A 14,656-nucleotide genomic window follows, 5' to 3' on the forward strand; every position below is an offset into this window, starting at 1 on the left:
AAACACACACTAATGAACACCATATTTCTTATATATGGCAGTTTTCTTTATTGATTGCTTGATGTGAAACAGTATCAATCTGGATTTTTTTCCCCCACATATTACCAAAAAAAAAAAAAAAAAAAAATTAAATTGGCTCAGTCTGCAATCTTTTTAAGCACAGCCATATTAATTATGAGAAAAAGAAAAAAAAAATGAAAAAAACCTCTAAAAAGTCTACCAAATAGAGCATTTACAAATGCACAAAAACATGCCACTTTGGCTTTATGGGGAAAAAAATATTGTCTTCTAGATTAAAAAAAAATCTTTTAACATAAATAAGTTAGTATAATTTCTCAGTGTCTTTACAGAGTTATGTACACAGGTACACTTCAAACTTTTTTTTTTATTTTTACATACAGGTACACAGGCAACGTAGAAATACTGTTTAAAGATGTAGTATCCCTTTTCCTCTCACACACAAACACTTCGGGAAGTGGGTCAGATCAAAAAACAATATTCCAGATTCAGAGTAAAAGCCTTCCAGATCAGATTTAAAAAAAAAAAAAAAAAAAAAAAAATCAAGCAATGTGATCAGGTGGGATGATTTTACACAACTTTTTACAGGCTATCAGTTTTGGTATATGGATTTGGGGGGGGGAGGGGGAGGGGGAACTTTTGCTACTACATAACGGAATCATCACAGCCCCCACCTCTTCAGCTTAATGCCGTAGGAAGAAATTTCACAATAATCTGCTCTGAACAGTTACAACGATGATACATTAAAAAAAAAAAAAATCTAAAAAAACTTTTAAAAAATATATAAACACACTGTGGACCCACTTAAAGGGACAATACATCTTTAAGTAATAAAAAACCTACACTGCTTCTCTTCATAGATTTCATTGCTTGCTAGATTGTGAAAGCAAGTTCCAATCGGTCACCCCCTTCCAGTCCCTCCCCCCGCCCAACAAGTTTTATGTGCTACATAAGGTAAAAACTATATACACAGGTAGTACAATGAAGCAAATAAGGAAACACCTAATTGCACAATGCTACATCCAATGCTTTTAGAGGCAGGTCTTTTAAGAGTGCCTAAAATTTAGTGTTATTGTTTGCTTTTTGTTGCTGTTGTTTTGTTGCTGTTCCTTTTTTTTTTTTTTTCCTTTTTTTTTTTTTTTCAGTGCTTGTACAGGACCTCCATCCCCCGGAGATCGGCGATATGTATTTTTTTTTTTTTTTTTCCTTTCCCACTACAACTTCTTTACATCTTCCTCGCTTCATCGCCGCGACGAACGAGGACGCGCACATCCTCCGCTCTGCAACGGGAATGATGGAGAAAAAAAAAAAAAAAAAAGAGAGAAAAAAAGAAAAAGAAAAGGGGGGTGGGAAGCGATTAGAAAACATCGACAAGAAACGCGATCCGCGGCGCAACCGGTTCAAACCGACACCGCATCCTCGGGGCGGGCGGGCCCGGCCCGGGCGGGGCCCCCGCCGCCCCCCCGCCGCCGGGTCGGGCCGGGCCGTGCTCCCCGCTCCGCTGCCAGCGGCCCCGGCCGCTCCGAGCCTCGGCGGGGAACGCGGGGGGACCCCTCCCGTGCCCCCACCCCCAGAAGCGGGCGGGAGTAGCGGCATTCGCATGGCCGCGCTCGGCCACGGCTCACCCCAGCGGGACTAATTTGTTGCAACTTCTGCTTTACAGCTTAATCTCTCTCTCTCTCTCTCTCTCTCTCTGCACAATCGCAAATCGTTGGGGGTTTTTTGTTTTTGTCTTTTTTTTTTTTTGGTAAACCTCGCTCCTAACCTCGGGTCCCAAACCGCCGGCGCAATTTTTACCAACTCTCCCCGCCCCAGCCCTCGCCTTAAAACAAAACAACAAAAAGGGGGCAGGGGAGAAGGGAAAAAAAAAAAAAATGGCAAGGGGAAAAAAAAAGCTCTGCACAACCCAGCCTCCCATTAACCCGCTCCCTTCCCCCTGCCAGCCTCTAAAACCAAACCAAAACAACAGAAACAAAAAAAAAAGGGGGGGAAAAAACCAATCCAAACAAAAACAAAACAACCTTGCATCGCTCGGATTTTGAGAAAGTGCCCGGATTCCCCTTAAACCCAACTTCTTGACTTAGTTCTCCCGCAGTGGGAGGCGGCCGCGACATGCGACGGCAAGGCTGACACTGGAGGTGAAAAAGCCCCGGGGGCGGGGGACAGGGGAAGCCCCCGAAATCCCCTGGCATCTGACAAGATGCACCAGCCGCGCTTCCAGCTCCGTCCCCGCACCCGCACGGTCCTCGGGAAAGGGCTCTCCCTGTCCCCGGTGCCCATCCCGCAGGAAGGCAGGGTCTGTCCCACTGCAGCCCCTGCCCCAACCCCCCGGCGCTGCCGAGCCCAGGCTGCGCTTCGCTCCTTGTTTTGTTCTTTTCAAGCCCTGCGCCTCCCACTCCCCACCCTCCAACACACACCCATTCCCGAGCGCTCGGGGAAATCCACCCTTCCTCGGAGAAAACACACCACAGGGGCTCGAAGCCCCCTCCCCACGCCCTCAGAGAAGCGGGGTACGCACTCGGTCGCCCCTTCTTTCCCTTACTTGCATCCTAATGCCAGACCCTAAAGGGAACTGACCTAAACGCTTTACGTTTGATGTCTTCCCGGGCTTGATTTCTTGGGTGTTTGCTCCACTGAACTGGCACTGGGGGAGTCTTCTGAAACCTCTTCTTCTGTTGTGTTGGCTCTTTTATTTTGAGGAGAGGAATCTAGGAGGGCAAAATTAAAAACGAGGGGGGCGGGGGGGGGGAGGAAAGAGATTAAAATATTTTCCTTCCAGATGTTTGCTCGGCATCCGGGGGGGGAAGAGATGGAGCCGAGGGGGAATATTCCCGGATCCCCATGTCAGGTATCGGCTGCGTGAAGCGAGCAGGGGGTGGGGAAATAGGTTTCTCCCTAGGTAGGGAATCCAAGTTCCCTCTTTTCGGCTAAAATCCACATTCGTCTTTTGCTGAGCGCCGAGAACCTCCTCCCACCTGGGCAGGAGCCCGGCTGCCCGCGGTGGGGCGGCGAGGGGTCGGGGGATCTGACCCGCGTCTAAGGGCTCTTCCTTGCAAATCATCGACCGGCTCCCACTCTAGGCGGGCCCCCCGGGACTGCAAACACTACCTGGGCTTGTTTAGGGGGAAAGGGGCGGAGGGGGACACGCCGAGCCGGTGCCACGCGTGGCAGTGACGGAGGGGCCGGAGCCCCGGCGCTGACACGGGTGGGACGCGGGGCAGAGCCGTGGGGTACTTTACCATCGGCCGCGGGTCTTTTCCTCTGGGCAGTGCACTGCTCTGCTAAGTCCGTCTGATTTTCTGAAACATCAGTCTTTTGAGCTACACAGTGAGTGTCCTCTGAGATTCCCTGAGAACCGACAAAAACCACGGTTTGGCAATTCCCGTTTACATCCAAGCTCTGGCGGCCGGCGGACTTGCAGACGGTTTTCCGTAGCCGGGGGGGTCTGAAGTAGAAGTCGGGCGAGCTCCCCTTCTCCACGGCTTGCCACTCGTACCTGCCTTCCAGCGGCCTGTGATTCTGGAAATCGAAATTCCACTTCCTCTGGTACGCCTCCTCCATCTCCTGCAGGTGTTTCTTCAACTCCCTGTTGAGCTCTTCGTGGTTGACCGGCCCGAAGAGGTTCCTGCACGCTGACGGCTTCGGGTACTCCGACTGCCTGGCCTCCATGCGCTCCAGGGTAGGGCTCCCATTGGAAATGCGAACGTTTGACATCTCCCCGCACGCTGTGGCTCCGGGCGGCAGTTGTTGTGCTCGCTGCTCTCTCGCCCTCTCTCTCTCTCTCTCTCTCTCTCTCCCCCGCTCCGCCGCCCTTTATTTCCCGGCGCCCGGCGGCTCCGCTCCGCGCCTCCGCTCCGCGCGGCCCCGCGCTGCGGCCCCGCCTCGGCCCCGCTCGCCCTCGGCCCGCGGAGAAGGGGCGAGGAGGAGCCCTTGCATAAGCGCCGGCCCGGGGATGAGCCCCGAGAGCCGCCGCTGCCGCCGCCGGGGAGCCCCGGGCGGGTGAGGAGCGGAGCGCGGCGCTGCCCCCGCGGTGCCGGTCCGCCGCCGATGGCGATGGCGCTGACGCCGATGATGCCCCTGCCGCTCGCACCGCCGCCGCGTAGTAAAAGCGAGACGGAAAAAAACAAGGCGAGACGAGCCCTTTTCTCGGTTGCCCAATATGGCGATTGAAGGGAGGCTGACGAAGAAGAAAATGATTGACAGGACGAGTCTATTTAAACAGCCCCGAAGAGCCATTGGTTAAAGCGGCGGGCGCCGCCCCGTCCGCCCGGCCCTGCCCCGCCGCCGCCGCCGGCTCTAAAGGTGGGACGGGGCGAGTCCGCCACGGCGAGCCCAGCCCGGGAGCGAAAGGGGGAAACGAGATGGGCGGCACGGCACCGCTCAGCCAGCTCTCTTCACCCCTCCGCGAAGCCCGGCGGGGTTTGTGCCGCCCCACAAAAACACCCACCCCATCGCGCTGCTCGCCCGAGCGGCCCGAGGAGCGGTGACGGCTGGTTTTGGGTCAGGGCTGTGACAGCAGTGTCCCCTCCGCTCTGGTTTGCCCGGGTTGGGCTCTGGCGACACGTCCCAGCCGAGGTGCGGGGCTGGGGGGAAAGCTCGGGGCTAGTGGGCAGGCTGACCACGCCAGGGCATGCCGCGGGGACCGGCACCCTGACCCGCAGCACCCTGACCCGCAGCATCCTGACCCCACTGCCCGCAGAGACGGGATGGTGGCTCCCAGTGCCAAGACCATCATCTCCTGCCCACTCAGCAGAGACGGGGATAGGTTAAGAAATGCCTCTAAAGTAACCTCTGCTGGGATTTCAGATGTCAGCAACCCGGGGAAAAAAAAAAAAAAAAAAAAAAATGGGGTTTGTCCTGTTTGTGTGTTCAAAAGATTAGATGAGCAAAGAGTCACAGCCAGGGATTTTCTAAGCAGCTCCCTCGGATAGTCAGAGCAGGTGTGGTGGACATATGAGCAATCGTACCCTCCTCTCTGACTCCCTTTTCTCCAGCCCTTTCCACAGCCACCTTCTCTCACCAGGCAGAGCAGGCCCCTCAATGTGTGGTGTGACACTGGTGGGTTTTCTCAGGCACTAAAGGTTATGACATTTCCAGGTGCCCAGGTCCTGTGCCTGAATCTTTGGAGGGCCCTGAAGGCTCTTCACACCAATCCATCTGGCCAGGTCTCCTTTGCAAGCAGAGCAACCCTGTCCAAATTTTGGGGTGGGAGAGTGAGCTGTGTAGACAAGCAGCAAGCTATCTCAACAAGGCCGGGGTCAATACAGTTGGGTTTAACTGGCTGAGATGAGAGTCAGCAGGTTCGGCCTTGAAGACATGGGAGATTTTACACGCTGGAGAGAAGAGAGGACACAACCTTCGCACAGTGTTCAAGCCCAGGCCAGCACTTTGCTGGCCATCATCAGTCTCAAGGCCTCCAGTTTCTGCTCACACCACTCAGCAGAGTAATCTCAGTATCATCAGATCAGTTCAAAAAAAAAAAAAAAAAAAGTGTACAGGAAAAAAAAAAAAAAAAAAAAAAGAGATTAGTTTTAAAACCACAAGGTTGAAATACATTATTAGCCATGTTATTTTTATTTATAGGCTGGGGATTTCAGTATTTGGAAGTTGTTTTCCGAGTCCTCTCAGAAACCACAAGTTTCAGCAATTCACTTGCACAAAATTAAAGCTGATATTCACATGTCTCCAGGGCCTGAGATGTGTTTTTGAAGTTGCCAGTCCGTGATAAAATTTCATCAGCTGGAAAAAGTGGGGCCTGCATCTGCTGTATTTGCAGGATTTCACATTCATTTCTCTAGGCTTTCCTGTCTTTGACTTCCATTGCCACAAGCAAGGAAGCACCATTTCCAACTTCATTTTCTCCGTCAGCTGTAGGCACACTGAGCTTGTTTTGTTGTTCCACACAGGGGAGTTGTAACAAAGTGATCTGCAGAAAATGTCTGAGGATGTCCAGAGCTTATCTTGCTGGTAAGCTGCTGAGTGTCCCACCCGAGACTCCTGAGGTGAGGAGTTCCCATCCTCTGCTCCCTGGGAGTCTCTGCTTGTTTCCCTAATCCACAAGGTACAGGCAACCCTCTTGTCTGTGGGCTTATGACACTGTACCGGAATATAAAATGTGGGGAGTGTGAGTTTCCAAATACTGGAAAAGACTCTGTGCCCCATGAGTAAAGCAAAAGCAGCAGCAACATGACGGCACTGCTACAGAGAGCACTGATTTATCTGAAGCCTTTGGGGGGGAAAAAAAATTTAAAAAAGTTACTGTAGGACAAGAACCTTCTGGTTTGGGGGTTTTTTGTGGGTTTTAGGGTTTTGGGGGGTTTTGTTGTTTTTTGGGAGTTTTGTTCTTTTTGTTTGGTTTTGGTTGGTTGGTTTTTGTTTTGTTTTTTGTTGTTGTTGTTGTTGCTTGTTTTGGTTTGGTTTTTTGGTGTTTTTTGGGTGGGGTTTGTTGTTGTTGTTGTTCTGTTTATACTTCCCTCAGCGCAAGGGCCTGAGACCGAGTCCCTGGATGCTGTACAAGTATATTGAGCACGAATAATTAAATCCAAAGGGGCGGAGGCGGGGGGTGGGGGAGGAGAAGAGGGGCGCGAATAATTTAAGCCGCTGATGGAAGCAACGGAGAAAATGAAAGAGGAGCGGCCAGCCCCTCGGTTTATCCCTCTATCCCTTCTCCTCTATCACCCTGCCTCGCTCTCGGAGGGTTTGGAGAGAGGCAAAGGGGAGGGCATGTACCCCCACAGCCGCGGTAGCTGCGCGTCTTTCCGGGGCAGCGCAGCCCCCAACCCGCGCCGCCGGAAACGTTGGGGTCGCGCTGGGACAAATCATCGGGAAAGGGGGCAAAATTAAGGAGAAAAACTTTAAAAAATAATTAAAAAAAAAAAAAATCCGAGTGTCTCCCCCGAGGTGGGAGCATCCGCATCCCCGGAGCATCCGCGGCCGTGCTCGGAGATCGGGGTTGGTCCTTGCCGCTCTTTCGGCTCTCTCCGCTCGTCCCCCTCTCCTCTTCCATGCGATCTCGGCATTCCACCTTAAATCGCTGAGGCTGCAGAAGGGAAAAAAAAAAAAACAAAAAAACAAAAAAAAAAACAGGCTGTGTCTGCAGCGACCTTGCCATGATCTAAAGTGTTTTGTTTACAGTCAGGCACCCCCGATGGCTGCAGCGAATCGGGCCAGAGGCAGGCGCCCGCCCGTAGTAGCAGTGAAGCGTGGAAAAAAAAAAAAAAAAAAAAGAAAAAGAAAAAAAAAAGAAGAAAAAAAAAAAACTAAACTCGAAAGTCCCGGAGTGAAGCTGTGGAAAGATCAGAGCGCCATCGTCTTGCAAAAGAGGGGCACAGCAGTGGGGCTGCGGGGGAGGCGCTGCGGGGTGGGGACGGGGGCGAGAGCCGAGCCTCCCCCCAGCAGCTCCAGCGTCCCCCGGCCGGCCCTGCCCCGCTCCGGGGCCGCTTCAGCTGAAGATGCGGCCAATGATCGGAGGAGAGGATTAGAGAAAGAAAGGAAAACAAACAACGACGCGAAACCCCAAACCCCAAACAAAACTTGGAGGAGTGAAGCAGGAAGGAGGGAGGAATGTATATAGGGAGGTCTGGGCAAAGAATGTCCTGGCTCCCCGAACAGGCTCTGTACACGCTGGCTCCTCTCTCTTCCCACTACCCCTCTCCTCTCTCTTGTTTGGGCTTTTCCGCTGGCAGAGCTGCTCGCTGTTTTTCTTTCCTCCAGAATCGCTTAGGCAAGCCTCCCCTCTTCTTTTTGGCCACGCTGCTACCCCAGCACTTTAATAAGGCTGTCCAGTGTACCAGCAAAGCCCATCCGAACCGCACACACAAAGCATCCGGGTTGCTTGGGATTTTATAGATTCCCTTGCAAATAGCGGTGAAATTGGGAATCATGCCTGAGCTCCTCCATCCACCAGGATGTGTCCTCTAGAGCTGAGGATGAAGGAAGCCGGGATATGGCATGACCCATCTGGAGGTTGGAGGATGTTTGCTCCTAACCCACCACAGCTGTTACTGCGCCACTGTTGCCTCTCCAGTTTTTCAGGCCAAGTGCTGGTTTCTTCAAGAGAGATGGGGCGAGCCTGCCACGAGATTTGAGGTGCAGTATTCACCATAAAATATTCACTTAACAGGAGCCTTCCCTTCTGGGTAGGATTAGGGCCCGGTGAGGTTCAGCAGCAGGGGCTGTCTGGAAGGCAAGAGACACCTGAGTGTACAGAGACTCTGGGACATAATCCAGCAGTGCCCAGGACCAGAGCACTGCTTAGGGCTGCGAGGAGATGCTACCCTCCTGTGCAAGTGGCGTTTGAGACCTTTTGCTCATTTGCTGTAAACTCTAGAGGGAGCCTAAGGACAGAGATGAGGCCAGGACCTGGCCTCGCTGCTGGCAGTGTCCCCAGTGCCCGCCTGGCTGTCCCTGGCAGGTCCCGCTCCCGTCCCTGCTGCCGGCGCTCCCCTCTCGGCAGGTGGGGAGCAGGGGTCCCCTGGGGTCAGTCTTGGGTGGGCTCAGGTGCCAGCACCGGCCCAGGGGATTTTGAGCCCTTGCGAGAGTGCAGGTACAGCTTGGGGGTGTGCTTAATGGGATTTGGGTTGTCCTTAATGGGATTTGAGGGTGTCCTTAATGGGATTGGTTTTGAAAGGCAGGTACAGTGTCAGAAATGCCTTCTCTGTGCTATAACCACAGGGCAGGTTACACGGTTATGTCTGCAGAAGATACAGGTTAAATTACTAGCACTGAAAGTACTCATTCCTCTGTCTTTGGAGCTCTCTGCTTGTCACCAGCTTCCCTTGACTTGCTGAAGGAGCAGTCCTTCCAAAATACCTTGATTTTGTCTCAAGGAAGACTCTTCTGCTCCGGCTCAGCCAATTTTATTTTTGTTTTCCATTTTGTTTGAAGTGCAAAACAGGAGCGAGCTTAAACTGCCCTTGAAGGACTGGTGAAGCCAGGAGTGTCCTACAGCTAACAGTGATGGATGCATTTTTCTGGGTAACCAACTTCTCCTTTTTCAAACCAGGAACAAGAAAGAGGATGTTTATATGCAGTCCCTAAAAATAAATACACACACTCACACGTGATTATGTTGAGTTATCCCAACAAACACTACTGTTGTAGAGGTGAGGCCTAAATCAGTAAATTGATTACTTGCTGTGAACTGACCTTTTTTCTCTGAAGAAAACCATATAAAAATAATAATAAAAAAATTCAGTCCAGTCTAACTCCATGTCTGTAAGGCCTCCCATTTATTATGTCACATTACCCACGGCACTTTGTTAGAACAGCAAATTTTTGACATGAGTCTTAACTAGAGACTTATTATGGCAGCTGAAGTTCTTTTCCCTTTCTGTGTTACTTCCCCTCCCTTCTGCTCCTCCCTTCCTCCCCTTTCTTTTCCCCTTCCCTTTTCCCCTTCCCCTTCCCCGTCTCCTTCCCCTTCTCCTTCCCCTTCTCTTTCCTTCTCCCTCTCCCTTTTCACGGTTCAAAGAGGATTAACCTGCTCCATGTTTATAAAGTTCTGAGTATCAAAAGCCCAAAGCAAGAGCCGAGCACCAACGATAACCAGGAGCTGTTATTGTCACTACGAAATTAAAGAGTTTTCCAGCCCCTTGCTCCACCATCTATGCCTTTAAGAAAGTTTCCCAACAGAAGAATTATGTGCAGTGGAAATGAGTTGTCCTGTTTTTCTACAAAGCCCGAAGTGAACCTTTCTGGGAAGGGAATGATATTTTGTAGCAATGTTTTCCCAAGTACAATTCTTTAGGTTCCCGAGTGATGACACATTGTACAGCAACGCTCTTGGCACGAGGCGTACATCTGTGAGAAGGGATGCTGGCCCCATTTCTTACAGCCATTCATTAAATAAAAACACCCTGTGTCATACGTTATGTTCCTCTGAAATGTTTAACGTTTTTAGTGCATGAAATTATATGGTGCCTGGATTTTTTTTTTTTTTTTTTTTTTTTCCCAGAACACAGCACTAACCTCTAAGTCAGTTACTGAACATTGTTGGAAGAGCCTGTTATTTTTCATTAGTGTTGTGTTTTGTTTTCGTTTGGTAGGAGCCCAACTTCATGCAATAGTCTTTTTCAGAAATACAGAACTATGTAAATGTGATGCTTACAGCTGACCACAAAGAGGCCGCTCACCAAAAAAATACCCCAACATAAAAACATCTGCATCTGTTAGAATTTCAGGCATTCTGGGTGCTGTTTACATGAGAATCTAGCCTAGTTCTCTTTTTTACTTTTATTTTTCTTTTTCCTTTTTCTTTTTTCTTTATTTTTCGTCTTTGTCCTTTTTTTCCTTTGTGCCTTTTTTTTTTTTTCTTTTTCTTTTTTTTTCTTTTCATTTCCCCGATGGGCTGTATTAATTGCCTTAGGATCAAGAGGTCTACAAACATCTTCCTTATATAAACAGAGGAACTGGTCTGGCTACTTTCTAAACCCTTTAAGGAAGATGACCCATCTCACATACCAAAATGATGGCATTAAGTAACAGATTACTATCAGGGCTTGGGATTTTTGTTCTGGCTTCCCTTTGCCATGTCAGCGCGCATTACTGCAACTCTTGGCACCTCCATTTCTTCCCTCACCCTTTTCCTAATCTGTTTAGACTTTTAGCCGTTGGAAATGCTCTGTTTGTACAGTACCACATCTTGTTTGTGTTAACCAACCTAGCAAGGGAATTGTAAAGCTCCAGGATGCAAAAGCCAAGTTATTAACCTACAGTAATGGGATGTTATTACAGAGGAAGATTCAAAGTGGATTCTGCAAGCATCTGGCAGTGAGAAAACTGTTAGAGGTAGGTGACAGGCATTTCAGAGTATCACAGAATCAAAGGATAGCTTGGGTTGGAAGGGATCTTAAAGATCATCCAGTTTTCCACCCCACCTCCAATGGCAGGGACAACTTCCACTATCCCAGGTCGCTCAGAGCCCCATCCAACCTGGCCTTGGACACTTCCAGGGATGGGGCAGCCACAGCTTCTTTGGGCACCCTGTGCCAGGCCCTCACCACCCTCACAGGAAAGAATTTCTTCCTAATACCTAACCTAACCCTGCTCTCTGTCAGTGTGAAGCCATTCCCCCTTGTCCTGTCACTCCAGGCCCTGGTAAAAAGAAGTGCTCCTCCACCATCCTTCCAGGCAGGATGGTCCTGCCAAGGGCAAGAGCCTCCTAAGCCCACTTACCAATGGGCTGCATCAGTGCTCCTGACCCTGTTCAAGACTGACCTAAACCAGCCAAGCCTAAAACAATCGAGCAAGCTGGCGAGTCAAAAAGCGAACATTATTTCACTGAAGCCAGTCTATTGCAAAATGCGCTGTGGCCATGATTTCAGTGGCTTATGAGAAAGATGGAAGAAGAGAGGCCTTTTATTTACCAGCACTCGTTCTGGGCTTCCCTGGTAAGGAGTTAAACGTTTCTCTGAGCAGAGGCCTAATCTGCTGTGATTTTGACTGTCACAAGCTGCTTGGTTACTCCCTTTGAGTTCTTGCTGCCAGCAGCTAAACTGGGACATCTAGTCAAAGAGGAGTACCTGAAAGCATCACTTTAGAGGATTTGTCACCTTGTTTGAAAGGCTTTTGGAGAACAACTTTCACTCAAGATGTTTGGAAAGGATGAAGTTATCACTGCAAATATCGTGGTTTATATTAAATAACTGATTTGAATGACAGCAACAAAACATAGCTAATACTATGAGAGGCCCTGGCAATTCTCCTCTTCTTCTGTTGCCCCCCAACCTAAGCCTGCAAAAGACAGGTGGGAAATCACAAACACAGCAAAAGCTATAGTCTGACTCAAAAATTGTTCCTTGGATCTTTGTCCTTAAAGAATTTCTTCTATTCTAAAACAATGTCCTTAAAGAATTTCTTCTATTCCTGGTGGTCTCCAGCTCTCTCAAGCCATGGTCAACCTCTCAGAACTCCTTCACCCTTCAAAACCAATGAAAACTACCAAAAAATAACCCAAGCTCTCATCTGTTCCATCTGTCTTTTTGAGCCTACAGCACCCTGTTTTAAGGGAGGGCTGAAGAATCCGAACGCAGCCAGAGCTTCCCAGCCCAGTAGGGAGCCCTTTCTTGCAGGTCTTCCACTACAAGAGCAAACTGTGGGACCTTGCGAGACCCTGCCTTGGGATTGCTTCTCTCTGGTGTGGTTGGTTTGCTCAGCCCCAGAGTTAGAAACAAAAACCCCAACTCACAGCTAAAATGAGAAACTCCCTCTAAAATGTTGGGGTTCTTTATAATTTCTTCTGCTCTATTGAGGCTTCCTCTTTACCCACAGGAATCAGAGGCTCATTCTGCTGTGAAGGAAAGATTCAAGGATTCTGGCAGTAGTGTGGCTTCAGGACCATGAGGTTTAAGGCAAAAGCTAATTGACGCAGCAGAACGGTGATAAATGCTCACACCAGGAGCTGAGGTCCACTTTGGCTACACAAGGGAGAAGTTGACTTCAGCTCTGGACATATGATCTGGAGAAGTATTTGGGAAGTCTTTCCAAAGCCAGAGAGGTTAGGTTCAAAGCTGCTGAAGTCCTGTTTCCAACAGTGACTTTATCACTAGGGCACCTCGACTTCATCACAGTTGTGCAGACCTCCAAGATCACATTCTCAAAAGTAGTTGCGTCAATATCATGTAACTACATAATTTTTCTGCCCATGAAAAATGTTTTGATTTAATTTAAATGGTTTTAAGTTGGTCCTACCAACCGTGAATGTTTCTAATAATGTTTGAAAATAGCCATTTATTTCTTTTTGCAGATTTTTGTGAGGGTGATTTAGTGGAATCTCTCAGTGAGAGCAGCAGCATCTTCTGCAGCTTTCTCATCTCCCTGTGAATTCTTGGCAGAAAAAGCTGATGATAATGCTAATAAACTGTTTTTTCTTTTGTACGTTCAGATATTGGGCATCTGTAGCTTTGGCTCTGGGGGCTTCTGAGCAATTTTACAGAGTTTGTATTTAATTAATAAGTAATTTGATTCTTTTCCTTTTTGACCTTTAATGAGTGATAACAGCCTATCTTTCAGAAAGTCAAGTACGAGACTTTCTTTTCCCCAGTAAGTACTGAGCTCTAGGCCTGGAAAAGGGCCAGAGCACACAGGGACAATGTTCCACAGTAACATTTTGTACCTCATTTAAAAAAAAAAAATAAATAACAACAACAACAATGGCAGACACACACGTTAAATAAAACGTCTTTCTTTTCCTCCTCCTTTTGTTTTACAAATATTCATTCATTCATTATACTTCCTGTAAAAATGCCTGCACACATACACATTCACACTGGATTCTTCCGCTGAGCAAATGATGTGTTAAGATGTCTTGTATTATTTTTATGAATTTAGTTTGGCTTACATCAAGCTACTGTGAAAGATCCCCCATCCGAAGGTCTCTGTGGCGAGAAATTTCTGGGTGACTAATGGTTTGGCTTACTTCAGTTTGGGGGTGCTTCTCTTAAAAAAATCTGCAGAAACCCATTGCTTCTATGTTCTCTCATACTGAGTACCTTAAAACTGAGAGACTGCTAAGTCACTCTGGAAAATATTGGCCTGGAAGACTTCACCCATCTGTGCAAATACACCACAATCCAATTAAACTGGCAGACTTTGCAATTATTTGCAGATTTCCACAATCTGGCAGCAGCAAGCAGATACAGCCCGTGTTGCATAAGCGAGTTGTCGCAAGCCCGTGTGCCCCACGGCCTGACAGAGCTCCCCAAAATCCTGGAGGGGGAGTGGGCAGCGTGGTGTGTCCTGCAGATGGGCAGGCACCAAAGGGATGGGCTTCAGTGCCAAAAGCAGCCCCTAGCTGAGCTCCTGGCCCCAGAAGGGCAGGGTTAAACATTTGCTGCACCATCCCCTCCACAACTACAATGTCACAAAGCCAACTTAAGAGGTTTCCATCCTTTGCCACTTATTCTTACCTCAGATTTAAGCGAGGCCTTTAAAATGGAACTGAAATGTAAGAAAAATAATTTAACCAAAATAAAAGGATTGTGCAAGGGAAATAATCCAGATGATTTTTGCAGCACTGCTACAAACTGTTGCACTTTCACCACTGAGGAAAAGGGAGTGTGATCGGGATACGCAAAGCAATCACACGGAGACAAGAAATTTTCGCAGGGCAGAGCTCCTCTGAGAGCTCAGGGCTGAGCCAAGGCTGAGAGCCCCTCTGCCTGTTTCTTTCTTACTTTTTATGCATTTGTGGGTCTGGCTGTGGATTGGCTTCTGGAGTTTTCACCTCCTAGCCAAATGGCCAGACCAGCCGTCAGTTACAATTGTTTTCAGGTTAGAAATATGCAAACAAAGGACAGAGAATGATAAGCAAAGGATTTGTTTATGTTACATGTGTGGGAAAAGGTAGAAACTGCTCCTAATATTGTACAGTAGCTAAAAATCTGACTCCATTTTATGAACAATCAAAAGGCTTTAAAAAACTCAGAAAAACCAGGGTGACAAGGGAGGTCAAAAAGTGGCCTTTTCTGAGGAAGGAAAGAACGTGCTAAACTCAGTAGTAACCACAGGACTACTTCCCCAACCTGTGTGAGCACAGAGTCGTGCTAATGTTTGTGGCAGCAGAGGGAATGAGGGCTGGAGAAGAGGGAAGGTGAGCTGGATGATTTCTGTGGCAGTGTCCCATCAGAGTGTTTGTAGG

The 14,656-nt window shown here is 48.7% G+C and overlaps 1 protein-coding gene across 1 annotated transcript; it reads right to left on the reverse strand.

Annotated features, from left to right (window-relative positions):
* Nucleotides 1-1,225: 1,225 nt before the first annotated feature.
* CDKN1B (cyclin dependent kinase inhibitor 1B) lies at nucleotides 1,226-3,884 on the reverse strand. Its single transcript, XM_040063356.2, has 3 exons — nucleotides 3,258-3,884; nucleotides 2,596-2,726; nucleotides 1,226-1,298 (listed from the first exon to the last, which is right to left on the reverse strand). Exons 1-2 carry the CDS (start codon nucleotides 3,730-3,732, stop codon nucleotides 2,605-2,607), a joined length of 597 nt encoding a protein of 198 aa, XP_039919290.1. The 5' UTR covers nucleotides 3,733-3,884; the 3' UTR covers nucleotides 1,226-1,298; nucleotides 2,596-2,604.
* Nucleotides 3,885-14,656: the final 10,772 nt, after the last annotated feature.

Source organism: Hirundo rustica, chromosome 4 (genome assembly GCF_015227805.2).
Source record: "Hirundo rustica isolate bHirRus1 chromosome 4, bHirRus1.pri.v3, whole genome shotgun sequence".
Lineage (NCBI taxonomy): Eukaryota > Metazoa > Chordata > Aves > Passeriformes > Hirundinidae > Hirundo > Hirundo rustica.

Bases quoted from the DNA above. Each gene is read 5' to 3' on its own strand.
- CDKN1B (XM_040063356.2), bottom strand. From the start codon at position 3,732: ATGTCAAACGTTCGCATTTCCAATGGGAGCCCTACCCTGGAGCGCATG. The intron at 2,727-3,257 runs GTAAAGTACCCC...TTGCCCTCCTAG, and splicing joins GAAAAGACCCGCGGCCGATG to ATTCCTCTCCTCAAAATAAA.